A 20,474-nucleotide genomic window follows, 5' to 3' on the forward strand; every position below is an offset into this window, starting at 1 on the left:
GATCTCAAGTTGATTCCGTATTTCTAGATTTCCGGAAAGCTTTTGACACCGTTCCTCACAAGTGACTTCTAATCAAGCTGCGGGCCTATGGGGTATCGTCTCAGTTGTGCGACTGGATTCGTGATTTCCTCTCAGGAAGGTCGCAGTTCATAGTAATAGACGGCAAATCATCGAGTAAAACTGAAGTGATATCAGGTGTTCCCCAGGGAAGCGTCCTGGGACCTCTGCTGTTCCTGATCTATATAAATGACCTGGGTGACAATCTGAGCAGTTCTCTTTGGTTGTTCGCAGATGATTCTGTAATTTACCGTCTAGTAAGGTCATCCGAAGACCAGCATCAGTTGCAAAGCGATTTAGAAAAGATTGCTGTATGGTGTGGCAGGTGGCAGTTGACGCTAAATAACGAAAAGTGTGAGGTGATCCACATGAGTTCCAAAAGAAATCCGTTGGAATTCGATTACTCGATAAATAGTACAATTCTCAAGGCTGTCAATTCAACTAAGTACCTGGGTGTAAAAATTACGAACAACCTCAGTTGGAAAGACCACATAGATAATATTGTGGGGAAGGCGAGCCAAAGGTTGCGTTTCATTGGCAGGACACTTAGAAGATGCAACAAGTCTACTAAAGAGACAGCTTACACTACACTCATTCGTCCTCTGTTAGAATATTGCTGCGCGGTGTGGGATCCTTACCAGGCGGGATTGACGGAGCACATCGAAAGGGTGCAAAAAAGGGCAGCTCGTTTTGTATTATCATGTAATAGGGGAGAGAGTGTGGCAGATATGATACGCGAATTGGGATGGAAGTCATTAAAGCAAAGACTCTTTTGTCGCGGCGAGATCTATTTACGAAATTTCAGTCACCAACTTTCTCTTCCGAATGCGAAAATATTTTGTTGAGCCCAACCTACATAGGTAGGAATGATCATCAAAATAAAATAAGAGAAATCAGAGCTCGAACAGAAAGGTTTAGGTGTTCATTTTTCCCGCGCGCTGTTCGGGAGTGGAATGGTAGAGATATAGTATGATTGTGGTTCGAATAACCCTCTGCCAAGCACTTAAATGTGAATTGCAGAGTAGTCATGTAGATGTAGATGTATGCTTTTGTTGAATCCTGGGGAATATTTTGGAGCAGAAAACTATAAAGCCATTGTCTGAAAACTGTGCATTCACCCCATTGTGATATTAACTTTGCTTTCAGCACTGAAACAGCAGTAAGCAATTTGGAACGAAACCATGAGCTGAGCCAGTGTGACGGACGATTGTCCTACCATTTTTGATTATCAGCAGTTTTGTTGTTTCTTGTGCAGTCAGTTTCATAAATATGACTTACTCTGCTTGTCTTAGGCTGAAAGTAAGTTTCTTTAAATTAGGGTATTCCTTGTGTTAATAGTAACCACACACATCTATTTATTACATCGTGCTGGAATACACTCACCTTTGTTACCCATTTACTGGAACTTTTACTTGTCCTCTATGTTTTCAGAAAATGGTGACCTGGTGATGCTAAATCATTCTTAACTTCCTTCGTTTCCAATTCTGTATAATCCCTTTGTCTAAATAGTTCCAGGGTAGGTTTTTTTTTTTTTTTTTTTAAAAAAAATAGACAACTGTGCTTACCATGTAATGATCCTAGCTCCTACTGAAGTAGACCCCTTGGCTATTTATATATAGTTGTCAATATTCCTGGAGAACTTGGAAGCAGACAGGGAAATTTTCAACTGCAATGCTTGTGAGCTCATTTGTCATAGCCCATTGGATGTCTGCGATATCTTGATGAAGCTTTCCTTTCAGTCGCCTTTGCACTTTCGGAAAGAAGAAAAAATTTCAAGGTGAAAGGTTGGGCAAATATGGCAGATGTAGGATGGCAACAACAAAATGTCTGGCCAGATACTCAGTAACAGGTAAAGCAGTATCAGGTATTGCGTTGTCATGCATTAAGGACCAGTCCTGAGAATGCCACAAGCCAGGGCAGCGATGGCAAATCGATTGTGGCAAACGTTTCAAGACTCTGATGTAAAGAGCGTGGTTCACTGTCTGATCTGAAGGAACATACTCATGATGAGCTAATTCTTAACTACCAAGAGTGTGCTCAACATTGTCTTTGTTCTTGAAGGTTGTCCTTTGACTTTCTTCAAGGCTTGTGATCCAGGATTCTGCCATTCAGCGCTTCATGTGAGGGTCATACTGGTGGCACCAACTTTCATCTCCAGCAATAATCTTTGACATAAATGTTTGATCATATCTAACTCTATACAGTAGTTCAGCAGAAATTCTTTGTCTTTCCTCCTTGCATTTGTCTGTTAGTGTTTGAGGGACTAGCTTTGCATTAAGTTTCCATTTTCCTAAATCTTCACATAAAATCTTATTACACACATCATGATTCAAATTTAGTTGTTCTGATATCACATGCACAGTTACAGTCTTCTCTCAATGACTAACTTATACGGTCCATGTTTGCATTGGTATGTGCTGTAGATGTGTGACCAAATCTGTGACTGTATTGCCCTATACCTCTGCCTTCACAAAACCTTTTGTGCCACTCAAAAACACGATTTGTTGAAAGTGCTTCACCTGCATGACCATTGTCCATGTTCATTAGGGGTTTCCTGAGCTTGATGCACAACTTAATGTTCACTCTTTGGTCACAATCAGCATACACTGTGTCACTGTAACTAATGCTCCAAGAACCCAACAGTGTGTTACTAAGTACAGCCTAGCCACTTCGTGAGTTTGTGTACATACATGGGTAGGTCATTTCAAGGATGCACACATACCAGGTAACATAAAAAAATTTTCCTTTTTAGTTTTGCAAATTCAGAAATAAAGAAAACTTGTCATGGAACTTTTCTGACAAAGGGAGTATGTTAAGTGCAGTGGTTGATCTGTTCACCACTCCTATCTAAATTTGGAGTACTCACACTTGGAACTCACCTATTTGCAGCTTTGTCCACTAATTGGAATTCATTTCCAAATCTCTCATATTTCTGAAGGCAGCAAATGTTGATGTTATTTGCAGCTAACCGTGTGTTGACATATAAAGGGTGATGTTACTAAATGGGGACAAACTGCAGGAAACTACCTCTAAGAGGATAAGTAGCAAGGAAGGTCATACGGGCATATGGCTGAAATGCCATGGAATGCATGATGGTCGTATGTGCTTATGACCTGTTTTGCTCCTTGGCCTCTCAGGGACCATTTCCTACAGTTTGTCCCCATTTTAGCAAAAGCACCCTGTGTATCAAACTGCTACTAAAATAAAGTTAATACAGAAAACTAGTTCACAGCAGCAATTAACAAACACTGAACACTCTAACAACTGAAAACACAGCACCTGGCAAAGAGCTGAGAAAAACGGAAGTGACTGATACTTAGTACCATGTGCTATTGTTTAAATATGGTGTGGAAACATAGTGTGTTTCACCAGATGACCTATTAGTGGTGCTGTAGGGAAAACTGGCTCATCATTGGTGTTTCCTGGACAGTGCGACCATGTTCCCTCCACTGGGCTCAACTGTCAAAAGTCACAAGTTATTTTAACTGCAAAAGAGACATAGGGATAATGAAGAAAATGTCACAGAGGGTTTGGAACTGGATGTGAACAACTACTTTCAAATTAATACTTCAGTACCACCATTGCAACAGTTAAAAGAAATACAGTTGATCTCTACACATAAAATTTTCTTGAATATGTAAAAAATTGAAGTTGTATATTGATTCAGATTCCACAAACTTTAGTTTTCTCCTACAGTAAAAATGGCTTGCTTTGTCTGTTACATTATTGCTATAAGATCTGACATGGAACAAATAAGTATCAATCATCTTGTGAATATATATTCTCTTTGTACTTACCTATGCTTGAATTTCGACAACATTTTGGTTTGACGCACATGACTTCAGTAAAAAATTGTTTCAGTTTGGCATATACACGGTTAACATCCTTCCCACGAAATATTTTAGCTAGAAATGTTCCCCCTGGTTTTAATATGAGAGTACTGATATTGAGGGCAGACAGCACCAAATATGACTGCACATATTCATCAAAATCACTTTTGTGGCTGACTGAAACATAAGACAACACAAAATCTGTACAATAATGTGCAATAAACAAAATGAAATGTTTTCTCCATGTCTGGTAAATGTCAGATCATGGGCTCTCAGAGGCTTATGCCACAATCTTGCAAACAGCTATATTTGTGGAGTGTTCCAAGATGCACTGCATTTCAGGTGTATAGGCACAGACATCACACAAAAAAGTGAAAGGACTAATACCACTGTTTATATGAAAGTGAATGAGTGGTATTTAAGGTGACTACTGAATGTCAAAAATAATCATACAAGTGCTTATCTATAAACCACAACAATTCAGGCATTTCCATTACTGTTTAATAAAAAATACCAATTCAGTTGTATATTATGAGAAGGAAAGATGCTGAGTCACACATAGGCACAACAAAAAGACATATAGTTTTTGGCTACTAAGGCCTTCATCAACAATACACAGACACACACATACACATACTCACACAAATGCAACTCACACACATGACTGCAGTCTCAGGCAACTGAACCAATGTGGTTTCAGTTGCCCGAGGAGACTGCAAGTGTGTGTGTGTGTGTGTGTGTGTGTGTGTGTGTGTGTGTGTGTGGCGCGCCTATTGTTGATGAAGGTCTTAACGGCTGAAATCTATAATTGTGAGAGTCTTTTTGTTGTGCCTACCTGTGACTCAGCATCTACATTATATGGTGAGTAGCAAGTTTCCTTCTCATAATTCAGTTGATAACTTTGTTTTAGAACTATATTCCGGGAATTCTCAACCAAGCAATGCAACAGTGAGTACTGTTTTAATGCGTATGTCATGACCATTAAACAGTTGTTAAAGTATACTGAATGGCTTCTACTCTGGCTTTAGGTCATCCACATTCTCCTTGTTTTTGCTTCCCATCATTGTTTTGGACATCATTAATAATTTGCTATCATTTCGAAATGAAATTCTGTGAAACCTTTATTTTCAATTCTATACATTGACAAAATGATCTACTGTCTTTCTACAATCATGTGATGATTAATTTTATTACATGAAACAAGGTTAATCAATATATGGGGTAGAGTATATCATCCATATTAAAAAATACAATACATGTGTAGCAAAAAAGATGAGGCCACTACATTTCCTCATCATCGCCGAGGTGACAGTTTCTGAAAATTACATGACCTACACAAACATTTCAACTTACACATATATTTCAATAAATTTTCATCATATGTCTTCCGTGTGATACTTGAAGAAGAAAATCTCTGACTGATCTAAACACTATCTTTTATGACCACTCTCAGGTGTAATAATGTAAGTCAGAGCTGAAACAATACCTTGCAAATGGATGTAACTGAGGTTTTGTAGAGTGCCTACTCGCTATCATCAGAATTATTAACTTTGCTTCTTGAAATATGTATGACAAAAACTGCACCCAATCTGCCACAAACACTTAAAACAGCCCAAAAAGAGTGATAAATTCACCTGAAAAACTAGTCATCTACAAACAGTTTTTGATACCAGGAATTCCATAACATTCCACTCAGCTGAAACAAAACCAAATGCATCCAGAGGATTCTATATCTTTTCATTTTCTAACATATTGTTCAGCAACACATTTGTGTTAAAACTCTTCTGTCACTTTTATAATTGTTTGAAGCTTGGGCTGAAATTTGTTGGATGGATCAGGAGGAAAAAAAAGTTCAACTTTTGTGAGTAACCAGCATATTTCTCCAGAGAAAAAAAACTGTATGCATATTGCCTGAGCCACTGCAAATTCATTTATTCTCATGGCAATTCATGCATATTTTACAAGAAATGGAGATTTCCAGCTCAGTTGACAAAGACCAACATAAGCTTCTCTGTGCTGAAAGTGAGTACTGTCACTCTATCTTTGTTGACCTCATTGTGTCAATTTATTACTGTGTAACGTTTGTAAGGCACAGTTTTGAAAAACAGTCCACATCTGTCTACATCAAATATTTCTGAGAGCTGTTCTGCAAGTAGCATGCTGTAGCAGCTGGAACCACTGGTTGGTGTGCTCTGGGTAACCTATTCAAACCTTAATACCTGCAGTTATTTGCTATTTAGTATTTATCAGTTCAGTAAGGTTCCATAAATCTATCACATTTGTATGTTCTGGAACATTCGATGTTTGTGTAAGTAGCTGCACTCTCTGCCCAAGTGTTCATTTCTGTTCTGGCTATACCTTGGTGTTTGTAATAAATATGCTTTTAGTGCTAAGTGTTGTACTTCACAGACAACCCTGCTTTTGGATTTAGACTCTATTCTGTTTGGTGAAGACGTTGGGTACTTCAAAATGTCTGCATCACTGTGGCTCCAATTGGGCAACAAAAAAGCCGTAACTTATGAGGACAGGAGCTGGAATGCAAGAAGTACATCATTCCCAAGGTCTGCATACTCAGGAGACCAATGAATTCCTAAACAGCAGTAAGTCAGCAGCACATCAGGCATCCATCAGTGTTTTCTGGAGAGGCTGGTTGGGACCCAAAAAATGGCTGGAAAGACTCAATCAAGTTGCCAAATATAACAGGCGGAATGACCTGATGTGCTTGGCAAATGTGTTCTTTAACTTAGGTGGGACAGCCCAGCAGTGGTTCTGAACAATGAAGAGAAACTCAACAGCTGGCATAAATCCAGGCCAAACTGAAGAAAATATTTGGCAACACGCAGCAGCAAGTCTGCTTAGTGAAAGAACATGGCAAAATGTCATGGGGAAATGGTACAGTCTTACATACAGACTGTTTTAGGCCTATGTCACACTGTGATCCGAGTACAACAGAAGCTGACTAAATCTCACACTTGATGGAAGAAGTTGCAAAAGATCTCTGGTAAAGGATGTCACAACAATAGAGAAAATAATCAGATGGCGCCAAAAAATTGACAAAATGCAACAGAAAAATGTTGGACAACAGATGTAAGAGTGAATCCTGAATGTCATACCCATGATGGTTGTGGAAGACCACCATGACCTCACCTATCTGTTACGCCATTTTATAAGAGAAGAGATACAGCATTTTATGGCAGCCAGAACAATTGGACCAGGTAAGCATAGACTAGCAGCAATGAATGTTGGCCATATACATCAGGAGGTAACAGAGAATGTTGAAGAACAGATGTACAGGGTTTTATAAAAAGTAATGAGACTGATTTTTTAAATCAAAATTTATTCTAAATATTGCTACAACCATTTAGTACTCTTCAATGTGTGACCCTTGAGAGTCAACAACCCACTGCATGTGAGATTTCCACACTTCAAAAGCTACCATGAACGCTGAGTCTGGGATGTCCTTCAAAGTCCTCGTTGTGACGGCTTGGACCTAGTCCAGGGTCCCATGATGGTGTCCTTTAAGGAAAGTTTTTAGTTTGGGGAACAAAAAAAAGTCTAGTGGAGCCACATTGGGACTGTAGGGGGGCTGGGGAATCGTTGGAATCCCTTTCTTGGCCAGGTAGCAGGCTACCATGAAACAGGTATGACTCAGCACATTGTCATGATGCAGCTTCCAATCATTGGTGATGGCTGGCCTCATGCAATGGACCCTGGCTTTCAGTCTCTTGAGCACTTCGCAATAAAAAGAACCGATGACAATTTGGCCTCATGATAAACCATGCCCCTGACATCAAAAAACACAATCGGCATGGCTTTCACCTTCAATTTGCTCATGTGAGCTGTTTTTGGACTTTTTGGAAATGGGGATGCTGCAGTGTGCCATTTGGCAATCATGCACTTTGTCTCCATGTCATACTGAAACAACCAGGATTTGTCTCTGGTGATAATGTTATCTAAAAATTCTGGATCAGCTTCAAGGCTCTGGAGATTGTCTTGGTAGGCGTCCACAAGTGCTTGGTTTTGAACGTCTGACAAAATCTTTGGAACCATCTAGGCGCAGATCTTCCTCACCGACAATTCTTTGGTGATGATGTTATGCACTGTCATTTTATCAAGCCTGAGGGCGCTACTATCATCCTGACACTCATGCGATGGTCAGTGTTCAATAAAACGCACACATGGTCAATGTTGTCATCAGTTTTGCTGGTTGACAGGTGTCTGGAGTGGCCCTGGTCCTCAAAGCTGTCCTGGCCCTCTTTAAAGCTCTTCACACACCTGAAAACCCAGGCTTTTAACAGGCAATCATTGCCATAGGCTTGGCAACACATATGAATGTTTCCTTACCCAATTTTCCTAGTTTCTCACAAAACTTGATGGTGTAATGTTGAGTGATTGTTTGCTGCATGTTGCACCATGACTGACGACTTTGCAACGTGTCCACTCAAGAGCTCCTGAGACAAGAGCCCACAGGAAAACGGCACCTCACGTGTTTTAATAAACTCAAGTGGCAGACTCTGCAAGAGAGGCGCTCTGCATCGCGGTGTAGCTTGCTCGCCAGGTTTCGAGAGCGTGCGTTTCTGGATGAGGTATCGAATATATTGCTTCCCCCTACTTATACTTCCCGAGGAGATCACGAATGTAAAATTAGAGAGATTAGAGCGCGCACGGAGGCTTTCAGACAGTCGTTTTTCCCGCGAACCATACGCGACTGGAACAGGAAAGGGAGGTAATGACAGTGGCACGTAAAGTGCCCTCCGCCACACACCGTTGGGTGGCTTGCGGAGTATCAATGTAGATGTAGATGTTTTTGGCCAGACACCCAGTACACCCCCCCCCCCCCCCCCCCAATGCTGCACTGGGAAGTACAGTCATGTAGTCGTGTCAGCAAAAAATCTGTCTCATTACTTTTTATACAAACCATGTATCAATCTTTAGCACCAATCTCTGCCACCAGTTGAATGCATCAGGAACAATGGACCTGGCCAAATTGGACTTACTCCGGAGCCATCAAGCGACAGCCCAGCACCTGACCAATGCACATATAACAATTCTTCTGCCAAGAAAGAACAGCCATTTGGAGGACAGACTGCAATGCATACCCTTGACACATTGAACACCACTGCAGAGAAAGAAAACAAGTTTTTGATGTCTGCTTAACTGCCAGATGTCAACCACCACAACAATTCTATTCATGCCAGTCAACTCCAGACAATTAAAATCGACCGGTGGGATGAAGCTCATCACCATACCTGGACAAGGTCACTTCCAAACACAGCATACCTATTCTCTGTGCTGTACAGAGGTACTAGCCACTCAACTAGCTGTTGAATTCACGAAAACTAAGCAAGGCGACCATTTATGAAAGTGAGGCTGCCACAAATGAAAATCCTTCATGGACAACAGTCATCGAGATGCCAGGAAATCTCATTCACAGCCAACCTGTCTTGGCACTTGTTGACTCTTGGGGTTTCATTTTCTGTAATGATGAATGCTTAATATTACCAGATAGAGGAAACTATGTTCCATTATATGATAATGACTGTGCTGAAAGACTGCAGGAACAGATATTGTAAGAATAACAATCACTGAAGGAACACAGCCCTTCAAATTTGTCATTTTGTAGAATGTAGTCATAACATAATTTTCAGATGGGATATCTTGATGCATCACAATTAGCCACAGAATGCGGAAGATCAGAGTTCCCAACTAATGAAGCTTTTTCAACAAGCACACCTGACACAGACTGCTGTGAGCGATTGTCATCAATAAAATGAGTCCCAGTTGTCAGTCTAGAAGCTCAGTTAAACTGTGACACTTTTCTCAATTGTAAAAAGTTACTCAGGTTTACAAAAGAAATCTACATTCAAATGAAGTTCATAAGCACTGCAGGTGGTTGAAGAGAACTTTGGATTACTAACTGTCATGAGCAGCTGCAACTCGTCCCTAAAGATATGTGCACAGGGCTAGCCAAAATAGTGGAGGAAGAGCAGCTTAATGTCACTGATGAAGAAATGTGCTTTGCTATCACTACAGGAAACACAGAGGAGGAAGCTACTACTGAATAGCCAACAGGCTCTGGCCTGACTGAGGAACAATGTTGGTGAGTATTAGCTGTTCTGTGACAATTTCAGATGCTTTCAAGTCTGAAGTGGAGAAGACAGATCAAGCAGCACATGGTAGAACACCGTATAACCCTTGGGATTATCCACCTGTAGGACCTATTCTGTGGTCCTTGTGAAGAAGAAGGATGGAAGACTGCATTTCTGCGTTGTCTAATAACATGCGTACTTCTGTTACCGACCTGTCTATACCTTTCTGCTTGGAAGAGCTGCAGAGGACGGTTAGTAAGTGTAAAAAAAGAAAGGTTGCTGGTCTGGATGATCTTAGGAATGAGCAAATAAAACGTTTTGGTCCTGCAACACTAAAATGGATTTTAGACCTTTTTAACAACTGCTTAAGCTCTGGTAGGATCCCCAAAGTCTGGCGGAAAGCTCGTGTCATCGCTATCCTTAAATCCGGTAAAGAGAACAATGACCCTATGAACTACCGTCCCATATCTCTTCTTTGCCATTAGTATAAAATCTTGGAGATAATGATTCTGAATTGCTTGACAGAAGCAATTGACTCTGTGATCATACCTCAACAGGCTGCTTTAGACCAAGTAAAAGCTGCACATCACAGATCCTCAGTTTCACCGAGTACATCGAAGACAGCTTTGAATCACGTATGGTAACCGGTGTGGTCTTTGTTGACCTGTCTCCTGCATATGACACTGTGAACCATAAATTAACCCTGAAAAAATTTTATGACGTCACTAATGACTCTACTTTAACCACCTTAATAGCCAACTTCCTTAGCAACAGGAGATTTTTCGTGGAATTTCAAGGATGGCGCAGTAGATGGAGACTACAGAGGAATGGGTTATCATGGGGCAGTGTTCTGGCTCCTATACTCTTTAATCTACATCTACATCTACATGACTACTCTGCAATTCACATTTAAGTGCTTGGCAGAGGGTTATTCGAATCACAATCATACTATCTCCCTACCATTCCACTCTCGAACAGTGCGCGGGAAAAACGAACACCTAAACCTTTCTGTTCGAGCTCTGATTTCTCTTATTTTATTTTGATGATACCTATGTAGGTTGGGCTCAACAAAATATTTTCGCATTTGGAAGAGAAAGTTGGTAACTGAAATTTCGTAAATAGATCTTGCCGTGACGAAAAACGTCTTTGCTTTAATGACTTCCATCCCAACTCGTGTGTCATATCTGCCACACTTTCTCCCCTATTACGTGATAATACAAAATGAACTGCCCTTTTTTGCACCCTTTCGATGTGCTCCGTCAATCCCACCTGGTAAGGATCCCACACCGCACAGCAATATTCTAACAGAGGACGAACGAGTGTAGTGTAAGCTGTCTCTTTAGCGGACTTGTTGCATCTTCTAAGTGTCCTGCCAATGAAACGAAACCTTTGGCTCGCCTTCCCCACAATATTATCTATGTGGTATTTCCAACTGAGGTTGTTCGTAATTTTTACACCCAGGTACTTAGTTGAATTGACAGCTTTGAGAATTGTACTATTTATCGAGTAATCGAATTCCAACGGATTTCTTTTGGAACTCATGTGGATCACCTCACACTTTTCGTTATTTAGCGTCAACTGCCACCTGCCACACCATACAGCAATCTTTTCTAAATCGCTTTGCAACTGATGCTGGTCTTCGGATGACCTTACTAGACGGTAAATTACAGAATCATCTGCGAACAACCAAAGAGAACTGCTCAGATTGTCACCCAGGTCATTTATATAGATCAGGAACAGCAGAGGTCCCAGGACGCTTCCCTGGGGAACACCTGATATCACTTCAGTTTTACTCGATGATTTGCCGTCTATTACTGCGAACTGCGACCTTCCTGACAGGAACTCATGAATCCAGTCGCACAACTGAGACGATACCCCATAGGCCCGCAGCTTGATTAGAAGTCGCTTGTGAGGAATGGTGTCAAAAGCTTTCCGGAAATCTAGAAATACGGAATCAACTTGAGATCCCCTGTCGATAGCATTCATAATATGTATACAAATGATCAACTACCCTCGCTGTACACCAGAAGTTTTTTGTACATGGATGATCTGGCACTGGCACTGTCTGAAGCACTTGGAGAACTAGGATGGTTCTACAAAAATAATAACTTAAGGCCTAACCCTACAAAACGGCAAGTCTTTGCTTTCCACCTAAAAAACAGATAGGCCAACCAACAACTAAATATTTCATGGAATGGCACTCAACTTGAACATTCATTTTCCCCAAAGTATCTTGACCTTAGAACAGAGCCTAACATTCAAAACGTATTGTCAAAACACCAAAATGAAAGTGTCTGCAAGGAATAATATCATATGAAAACTAAGGGGATCTAACTGGGGTGCATACCCAGTGGACTTTGGCTTTCGCGTTGTGCTACTCTGCAGGCTAATATGCAGCGCCTCTCTGGCATAACTACTACCATGCTAGGCACGTGGACATCGCTCTGAATGAGACGTGCCGCATTATCACTGGGCGCCTGAGACCCACTAAATTGGAGCAGCTGCATAATCTAGCAGGTATAGCTCCACCCAACATCAGGCATGAAGCAAGTGTTCAAGCAGAAGGACACAGAGCCTTGACATCTGACACTCACCTATTATTTGCCCATTTGCCAGTGTCCTCTTGCTTGAAGTCCAGAAAAAGTTTTGTAAGGAACTATGTAAACAACAACAACACAAACCAAAGGCTAGACATGTAAAGAAAGAGAGTAGAGACTGCTCCTCTAGTCTGCAGACAACCTAAAGAAGAACTACCTCCCAGTGATAATGAGAGCTGGTGTACCTGGAAGCCCCTCAACAAATTACAAAATGGTGTTGGACAGTGTAAAAAAACTCTTGAAAAATGGGGATACGCTAGAGGACCCTCAACTTGTGAGTGTGGAGAGGAGCAGACAATGTCTCACCTGCGCAACTGCCGTCTATGCCTGTCATCATGTGCAGAAGAAGAGATGATGCTGACCAGTTCTAAGGCCTTGGACATTGCCCATTTCTGGTCAAAGACAATTTAATTAAATGTCTGTTAGTCTATACTTAAGTGTATTTATGAATGCTTATTTATGTACAATTACTTCTGACTGTATGCTAACTGTAATGCTTTGAATGTAACTCACTTTTGGGCAAAAACAAGTTAATCATAGATTTCTTTGTCCCTTTACATATTAATGTCCATTGTCTACTTACATGTTTTATAACTGTTAGTTTCTGTTAATTCCCTTGTAATTGATGCCTTTGACATGAATAAAAAATACCTGCAGGAAAAGACATTTCAAACATGTTTGATTCTTGGCTCTGGCTTCTGATAACTTTTATTTCCAGACGTTTCTTTTTGGGTTTCCCATTTAGTAGGAGTTGGTGAGAAATTTGATTAGGTGTTATTGTAGGGATTTACTTGGCTATCTTAGGTCATTGTTATGTTTTTTGACTATGTTCCAGGTCACTTTGCTGCTGTGGGTCACACTGATTCTTTCCGGGAATGACCCATTTCCTCTGCTGTGACTCACTAATCATTTCCATCTATGTTTCTCAGCATAGCACTAACTCTTCACCAAAAGGATCCTGTTCATAAAGTGTTTCGTATTTCCTCAGGATGTCTTTTGATTTGTCGGACAAGCCTGATAAAATGCATCATGGTATATGTCTCCTAGAAATCTTTTCAAAGATATTTATGAAGGATTGGTAAATTTCTGGGATTGGGCAGAGATTTTTTATTTCTCCACCCAGTTCCTCAGTGCACTCTGTCCATTTACCTTCTTAAAAGTTGAACCTTCAGAGTAATTAGGTGTGTATAAGGTTGTTAAGCATTGATCTTCCATATTTGTGTTTACAAAATGATTATTGGTGTTGAATTCACATTCCAGATCTTGCTGTGGAATGAGCATGGTAGCTTGGGGTCATGAATCAGGGATAATTTATTTATTCCCACCCACTTACCTAATATGTGTCTATCCTCATCTGTACCCACATGATGTGCTGTGGTAGTTAAAGTCTACTAACTGGACTGTCTTTTCTGGTTGTTGCAATTAGGTGGCAATATCAGGGTGACCTCCTCTCCACATACTGATGTTATTGTATAGGTGCCATGTTCAACAGTCAGTAGTTCTATTTTTTGTTGTTGGTAGTTCTATTGGTTGATGTTATGGCTGTTTCAGGTTTTGTGAAGATAGCTCTGCCATATTTAGGATGTGGATTTTCTGTGGCTAATTTCATCCCCTGTATTTCTGGTCTTATTGCCCCTTCTTTTCTGTGTGTTTCTTCAACACAAAGTAAGTCCCATTTATGCATGCAGCAAAGTTCTGACAGAATTTGTTGTCTATTTTTGGTGATACCATTATTAGAGATGGCTCTGAGAAGAGCCTTTTCTTCTTGATTTTTTTCAGCACTGGAAGGATTGGCTGTTGCCTTTTGTTGCAACATTTCTAGGGAACAACAGCATTATCTGATAGATGTTTGTTGGTATTTTACCTCAGTTAAGGCTTTCTAGGATGCAATTTTCCAGGTGGTGCAAGTCTGGCCTTGAGTTTTAGTAATCGGTTCCAGAATGTGTCTCACACTTATTGATCCTATCCATAGATATTTTTAAAATTTTATATTGTCTACATAAGCATAAGTTACAGACCTTTTGCTTGAATTCCTAGTCAGTTACTGTACAGAAATTTATACAGCCCTAGTTCGGAGAATATAAGGAATTTAACCATTTTTCAGCTCAGGTTATCTACCAGCTTTCATTTTCTGTTGCTTCACAAGCAACTGCCACATCATCTTGCAACATTCAATTTAACATTCTAGGAGATTTAAAAATTATTTTTGTGACAGCATATTGTTTCATCATATTTCCGTATAATTTAAAATATCTCTGCTACTGAAAATGTCTTTCTCTGATTTTTCAGGTGTTTTGCACAAATCTTTAAGCACTAAAACTAAAAGTCTTTTCTCAATCATCCTGCACTTTGCAACAGCTGAGTAGCTTTCTTAAAGAGCATTTTACATACAATAAAGTAGAAGTCAATTGAAAGTTAGGAATATAGCTAAGAGAAGGATTACAGAGTCCATGGCTTACACCTAAACAAACGTGGTAAGGAGATTATCTGCAATAGACTGGCCTTCCTGACAACTACGGGGGACAATAAGAAACCAAAAGCCATAAAAAGACGCTAATAAGCAATTGGAAAGACAAACAAGATGGGAAATAAAAGGAGTAATAGTGGCCATACTGTGCAAACTACACTAGACAAATGGGTCACGAAGTCACAGAGACGAAGCACAAACCCCCTGATCCCTCAAAAAGGTCAGGAACCTGACAGGATCAATAATGTGATGGTGAACATTATCGAGACATCCCTCCAAAACGTAAATGTGATGCCTCAGGAGAATGAAGTGCATGTGGATACTTTTCAGGCCCACCTGGAAGATGAGTCGGCTGCTAAGGACGACCAACAGAACCAGCACAACTGCTCAGAAGTCAACATGCCTGGAATACAGCACAATTTAATCCAAAGGTCAGTGACACGATAAATATGACTTCGAGCCCCCTGAGTAAACCCCACTCAGACCTGAAAATCGATTATCACACTGTCCAATCCTTTAGCAACAAAACTGATGACTTAAGCATTTTGCTGACCAGTGAACTCAGTGATATCTCAGTAGTATGCCTAACAGAGCACTGGCTCTGCACTGATGTAGTTAAGTTAATCTCACTACCAAACTTCAAATTGTGCGAACACTACTCCAGATCAAATGATGGACATGGTGGGGTTGCCATCTTCATAAAACAACACATTGAATATAGCCCACTTCCTACCCTAAAGGAAATAGGAACAGACATGATCTTTGAATGTGCAGCCATAAAGCTTACAGATCTAAATCTAATTGTAGCTACAATTTACCGTCCCCCCTCCAGTAGTATTAATGATTTTCTGTTACAAATGGACTTGTTTCTATCCAAAATAAGTCAGTGGAAACAGGATGTGATTATATGTGGTGACATTAATATAGACTTTCTCACCCACAACAGAAACGGGGAAACATTGATTAACATTGCAAAAACTTATAATCTGCATGGCCTTGTAAACGAGCCCACCAGAATAACACCCACATCCAAGACAGCTCTAGATAAAATTTTTGCAAATAGTAATAAACTTAACCCAACTCTAGAAGTATACAATGCAGGATTCAGTGACCACCAATCTGTCACTCTAAAGGTCGATGTTAGCAAAGATACCTCAAACCCAGTCCCACCTAAAACTTTACGAAGGTTTTTCACCCAAGAGAACTTGAACAAGCTAAATGCCCTCCTTAGTAAAGAAAAGTGGACAGAGATGTACACAGCAAATGATGTCAACATGAAATTCATGACAAAATGACCCACCACTTTGAAGAGGCCTTTCCACAAAAACCAGTAAGAATAAATAATAATAATAATAATAATAATAATAGAAACAAGAGTTGGATTACACCAGCTATAAAAATCTCTTGCAAACATAAAAGAATACTCCACATGTTACGTAAACAAACTAGTGACTCCCTCCTACTGACAGAATACTATAAAAACTACACATGTATCCTAAGAAGAGTGATGAGACAAGCAAAAAGGATGCAGAATGATAAGTACATTGACAAATCCAGCAATAAAGTAAAAGCAATGTGGAATATCATAAAAAGGGAAAGAGGGGAAATAAAAGCTTCACACACAAACATAGAAATCAAACTCAACAATGAATCTATATCTAATCCCGAAGTTGTGGTGAACTCTTTCAACAATTTCTTTACGAGCATATCACACATGTGCAGAGTCAATTTTCATTACCAAAGTCACTGAAAATGATGTTGCAAGAGCCCTCAGAGAGTTAAAAAATTCATATTCAGCTGGAATTGATGGTATCCCAGCAGCTGTAATCAAAAATTGTGAACACACAATTGCTGAACCATTAACTCACCTCTGTGACTGTTTTTTCCAGGCAGGTATCTTCCCTGAAGCTCTGAAACTTTCTAAAGTAATTCCTGTCTTCAAAAAAGGTGATAATAAAGATATGAATAACTACAGGCCTATCTCAATCTCATCCTGCTTTTCTAAGTTTTTGAAAAAATAATGTAAAAGATGGACTTCATTGAAAAAAAAAAAAAAAAAAAAAAAGATTTACTAAGTTTAGCCCAACATGGGTTCAGAAGCAACAAATCTACTGAAACTGCAGTATATGATTGCATAAATATGCTATTAGAACTGTTAGATAGAAAACAACCCATAACAGGCATATTTCTGGATCTGTCAAAGGCTTTTGACACTGTTGACCACAAAATATTAATGGAAAAATTAGAACACTACGGTATCAGAGGAATTGCAAACAACTGGATTTCTACATTCCTAACCAATCGGATGCAGAGAGTCAGCATTAACTCAATAACCGAAATACTATCAAGTAATAAAACTGTAAAGCAAGGTGTTCCACAGGGCTCAGTATTGGGACCCCTACTTTTCCTCCTGTATATTAATGACTTGAGCCTGAATATTGATGCACACAAAACAATAATATTTGCTGATGACACAACTGTACTCCTCAAAGGGGAGAATACAGATGCTGTGCAAAAAGCTGTGAACTTGGCCACTGAACAACTCAGCAACAGGGCTAAAATCAACAGATTAACTATCAACACCAAAAAGACAGCTTCCATGAACTTTCACACAACACAAAACGCCAATTCCTCTCAGCCATTTGTCACTGTAAATAACCAGTCAATAGATACCGACACTGTTTTCAAATTCCTGGGTCTGTGGGTTCAAGATAACCTGAAATGGAATACACATAAAGGAAAGGTAAATGCCAGGATTTGTACTGGCTGTTATGTATTGAGTATACTGAAAACATGTGCTAGCCGGAAAACGTTAACCAGTGCACACTACGCTTACATACAAGCCCACCTAAAATATGATGTAATATTCTGGGGAAATTGTCCAACTGCTCTGAGCACATTCAGAATCCAGAAGAGAGCAATGAGGATTATTACTGGGAGCAAACCCAGAGACTCCTGCAAACCCATCTTCAGAAAGTTGGAAATCCTTACACTGCCTTGCCTCTACAGTCTTGAGACTCTACAATTTTTCAGAAACCACATAGTGCCAACTGACCCCAGAGTTGTAAAAAATAATGAAATACATGAACACAACACCAGGAAAAATGGAAACCTGCATGTTATACATACAAACACTCAACTGTGTAAAAAGGGATCTTTCCACATGGGCCTCCAACTGTTCAACAATCTTCCCACTAGTATTAAGTCCATCGAAGACAACATAAAATTTAGCAAAGCCGTGAAGTCATATTTGTTGTGTCACTGTTTTTACTCTGTAAATGAATACTTAGAACAGTAATCTTGCTGTTTGTGTTAAATTGAAAACATTGAGCAATATAATACATTAGGATACTATAGGCCTACGTTAATATATGTTAACAATGTTAAATGATATTTTCCGACATCTGCAACACACTGTGTACCATCAGATCACATGGAATAAATAAATAAACATTGTCTAATCATAGTTAACATTGTTTCTTGTTCTACCTGTTCAGTAGCACTACAATTTGTTCACCAGGTAACAACAGATTGCTAATGACTATGTAACAGTTTGGAATTAACAATGTGATTTATTGCAATTCTTTGAAGTTGATAAAACATCTTACACTAAACTATAAAAAAGCAAATAAAATTGGGTGGGGAGTGACTATAGGATCCTCTGACTCTGAAAATGCATGATGCCACTAACAATCTTTTTTTCATTCTTCCGTATATTTTCAAAAAGATGCTACCAATGGAAGGACAGCATGTGTATTGTGGGAGAGGTGCACATTAAACAGGGAATGTGTATATACACTAGTACGAAAGAATTTCTGGACTGGAGTGAAAGAGTATTTTAAATAGGAAAAAAATTAATTCACGAGTGTCTTAATGAAGTTTTACTGCATATGACAATAGTTCATTACTCACCATATGGAAGAGGTGCTAACCAGCAGACAGATTTGTAAAATGGACAGTGAATTGCTTTCACCTCCCCCCACCGCAAATCTCTTCTTGATAGTGTGTGCACGCACATGTGCACATATGTGTGCACGCCCCCCCCCCCCCCACCCACCCACACATACACATACACACACAGAGGAAAAGAGAGAGAGAGAGATAGAGAGAAGTGGGGGGGGAGGGGGGCAGAGGGAGATATATCAACTGTTGGTTGCTGACACAGTAGCATGCATGTGTCACTGACATCCATTTGATGTACCTATACCTTACTCCATACCTCTTCTATTTAGTAAATAGTGATGTACCCTCAAATACATATTGTGAAACGAAAGGGATACATTTCAATAGCTGTTACCAGCAAATCAGACTTTTGATACAAGTCATTTAAGTCATTTTTTTCAATATGCTAGACAAAAAAAGGAAAGACAGAATTACAAAAGTGATTAATACATCTGTGTTGCACTAGAGTAATGAATAAGAAACAGGGCACTCATTAGATGTATAAGCTATATAGATACAGTAACTACATTACCAAATCAGTGCATTCCACTACCAAATTAGAGGCACAAAGATTGTACAACAAAACTAGTTTGCTAGGCATATGTGCTACCCACTACATCATCCCGGCATACAGACTTCAATTCGCACCTCAGCTCATCTTGATTTTCCCCTTCTTAATCTGTCAGTACTGCCGAAGCTCTCCGATATTGTAATAGCACTCTAGCTTTGCACATAAAGGAGAAATCTTGTTTATACCTCAGGCACATATAATCTACATGTCTCCAATTCACACCTCAGCCCATCTTGATTTGCTCCTTTTTAAATCGTCAGCTGTGTTAGGGAGGGCTCTGGATTAGAGTATTCGCTGTAGCTGTGTTAGCCACTATGCCAGGGTTATATAGTATATAGCACATCTGCCTAGTAAATAGGAGACTCGGGTTAAAGTCCCAGCCTTGGAACAAATTTTAATTAATTTCATCAGCTTGTATCCATATTGAAAACTAGTTCTAGATGGTATTTAGCTGATTAGCCACTGACTTAATGTATACAGTGTCAAACACACTGAAGTAATTTTCAGAATAGAACTTACCATCTGGTGCTCCATCACAAACCACAAGATCTGCTAAGCTTCCATCAAATTGGTTAACAATTTCTTTAGCTGTTTCACCCTTTGTAATGTCACCACAGATACATGTGACACCATCAATGGGTGCCATTATCATCAAATCAACAGCAACAATTTTTGTATCTGTGTTGGGATCATCAGCCCTTTAAAAGCAGAAATGTTTCTTGATAGAGACAACAGCTAATTATTCTTTTCTTTTAAGCATATGGGACAAACCGACAAGTGGCTGACTGGATAAGAAAGGGTATAAATAAAAGAAACAGAAATCCACAACAATAAATATTTAGAAATAAAACTGTACTTTAACAATCTTTCACATAAATTACCAGACTACCTGGAATTACAAAAATCTGTTAGTAGTTTTTG

At 39.6% G+C, this 20,474-nt stretch overlaps 1 protein-coding gene across 2 annotated transcripts in view; it reads right to left on the minus strand.

Moving 5' to 3' along the window:
- LOC124595171 (putative tRNA (cytidine(32)/guanosine(34)-2'-O)-methyltransferase) overlaps positions 1-20,474 on the minus strand; it is an 80,630-nt gene that overhangs the window by 26,491 nt on the left and 33,665 nt on the right. Inside the window, exons 4-5 of one of the 2 annotated variants that reach the window (XM_047133787.1) lie at positions 20,073-20,251; positions 3,855-4,064 (exon numbers count right to left, since the gene is read on the minus strand). In XM_047133787.1, the coding sequence (XP_046989743.1) occupies positions 3,855-4,064; positions 20,073-20,251 (389 nt within the window). The remainder of the gene's footprint in view (positions 1-3,854; positions 4,065-20,072; positions 20,252-20,474) is intronic. The other variant, XM_047133794.1, reaches the window with a different exon arrangement.

This window comes from Schistocerca americana, chromosome 1 (genome assembly GCF_021461395.2).
Source record: "Schistocerca americana isolate TAMUIC-IGC-003095 chromosome 1, iqSchAmer2.1, whole genome shotgun sequence".
NCBI classification, from domain to species: domain Eukaryota; kingdom Metazoa; phylum Arthropoda; class Insecta; order Orthoptera; family Acrididae; genus Schistocerca; species Schistocerca americana.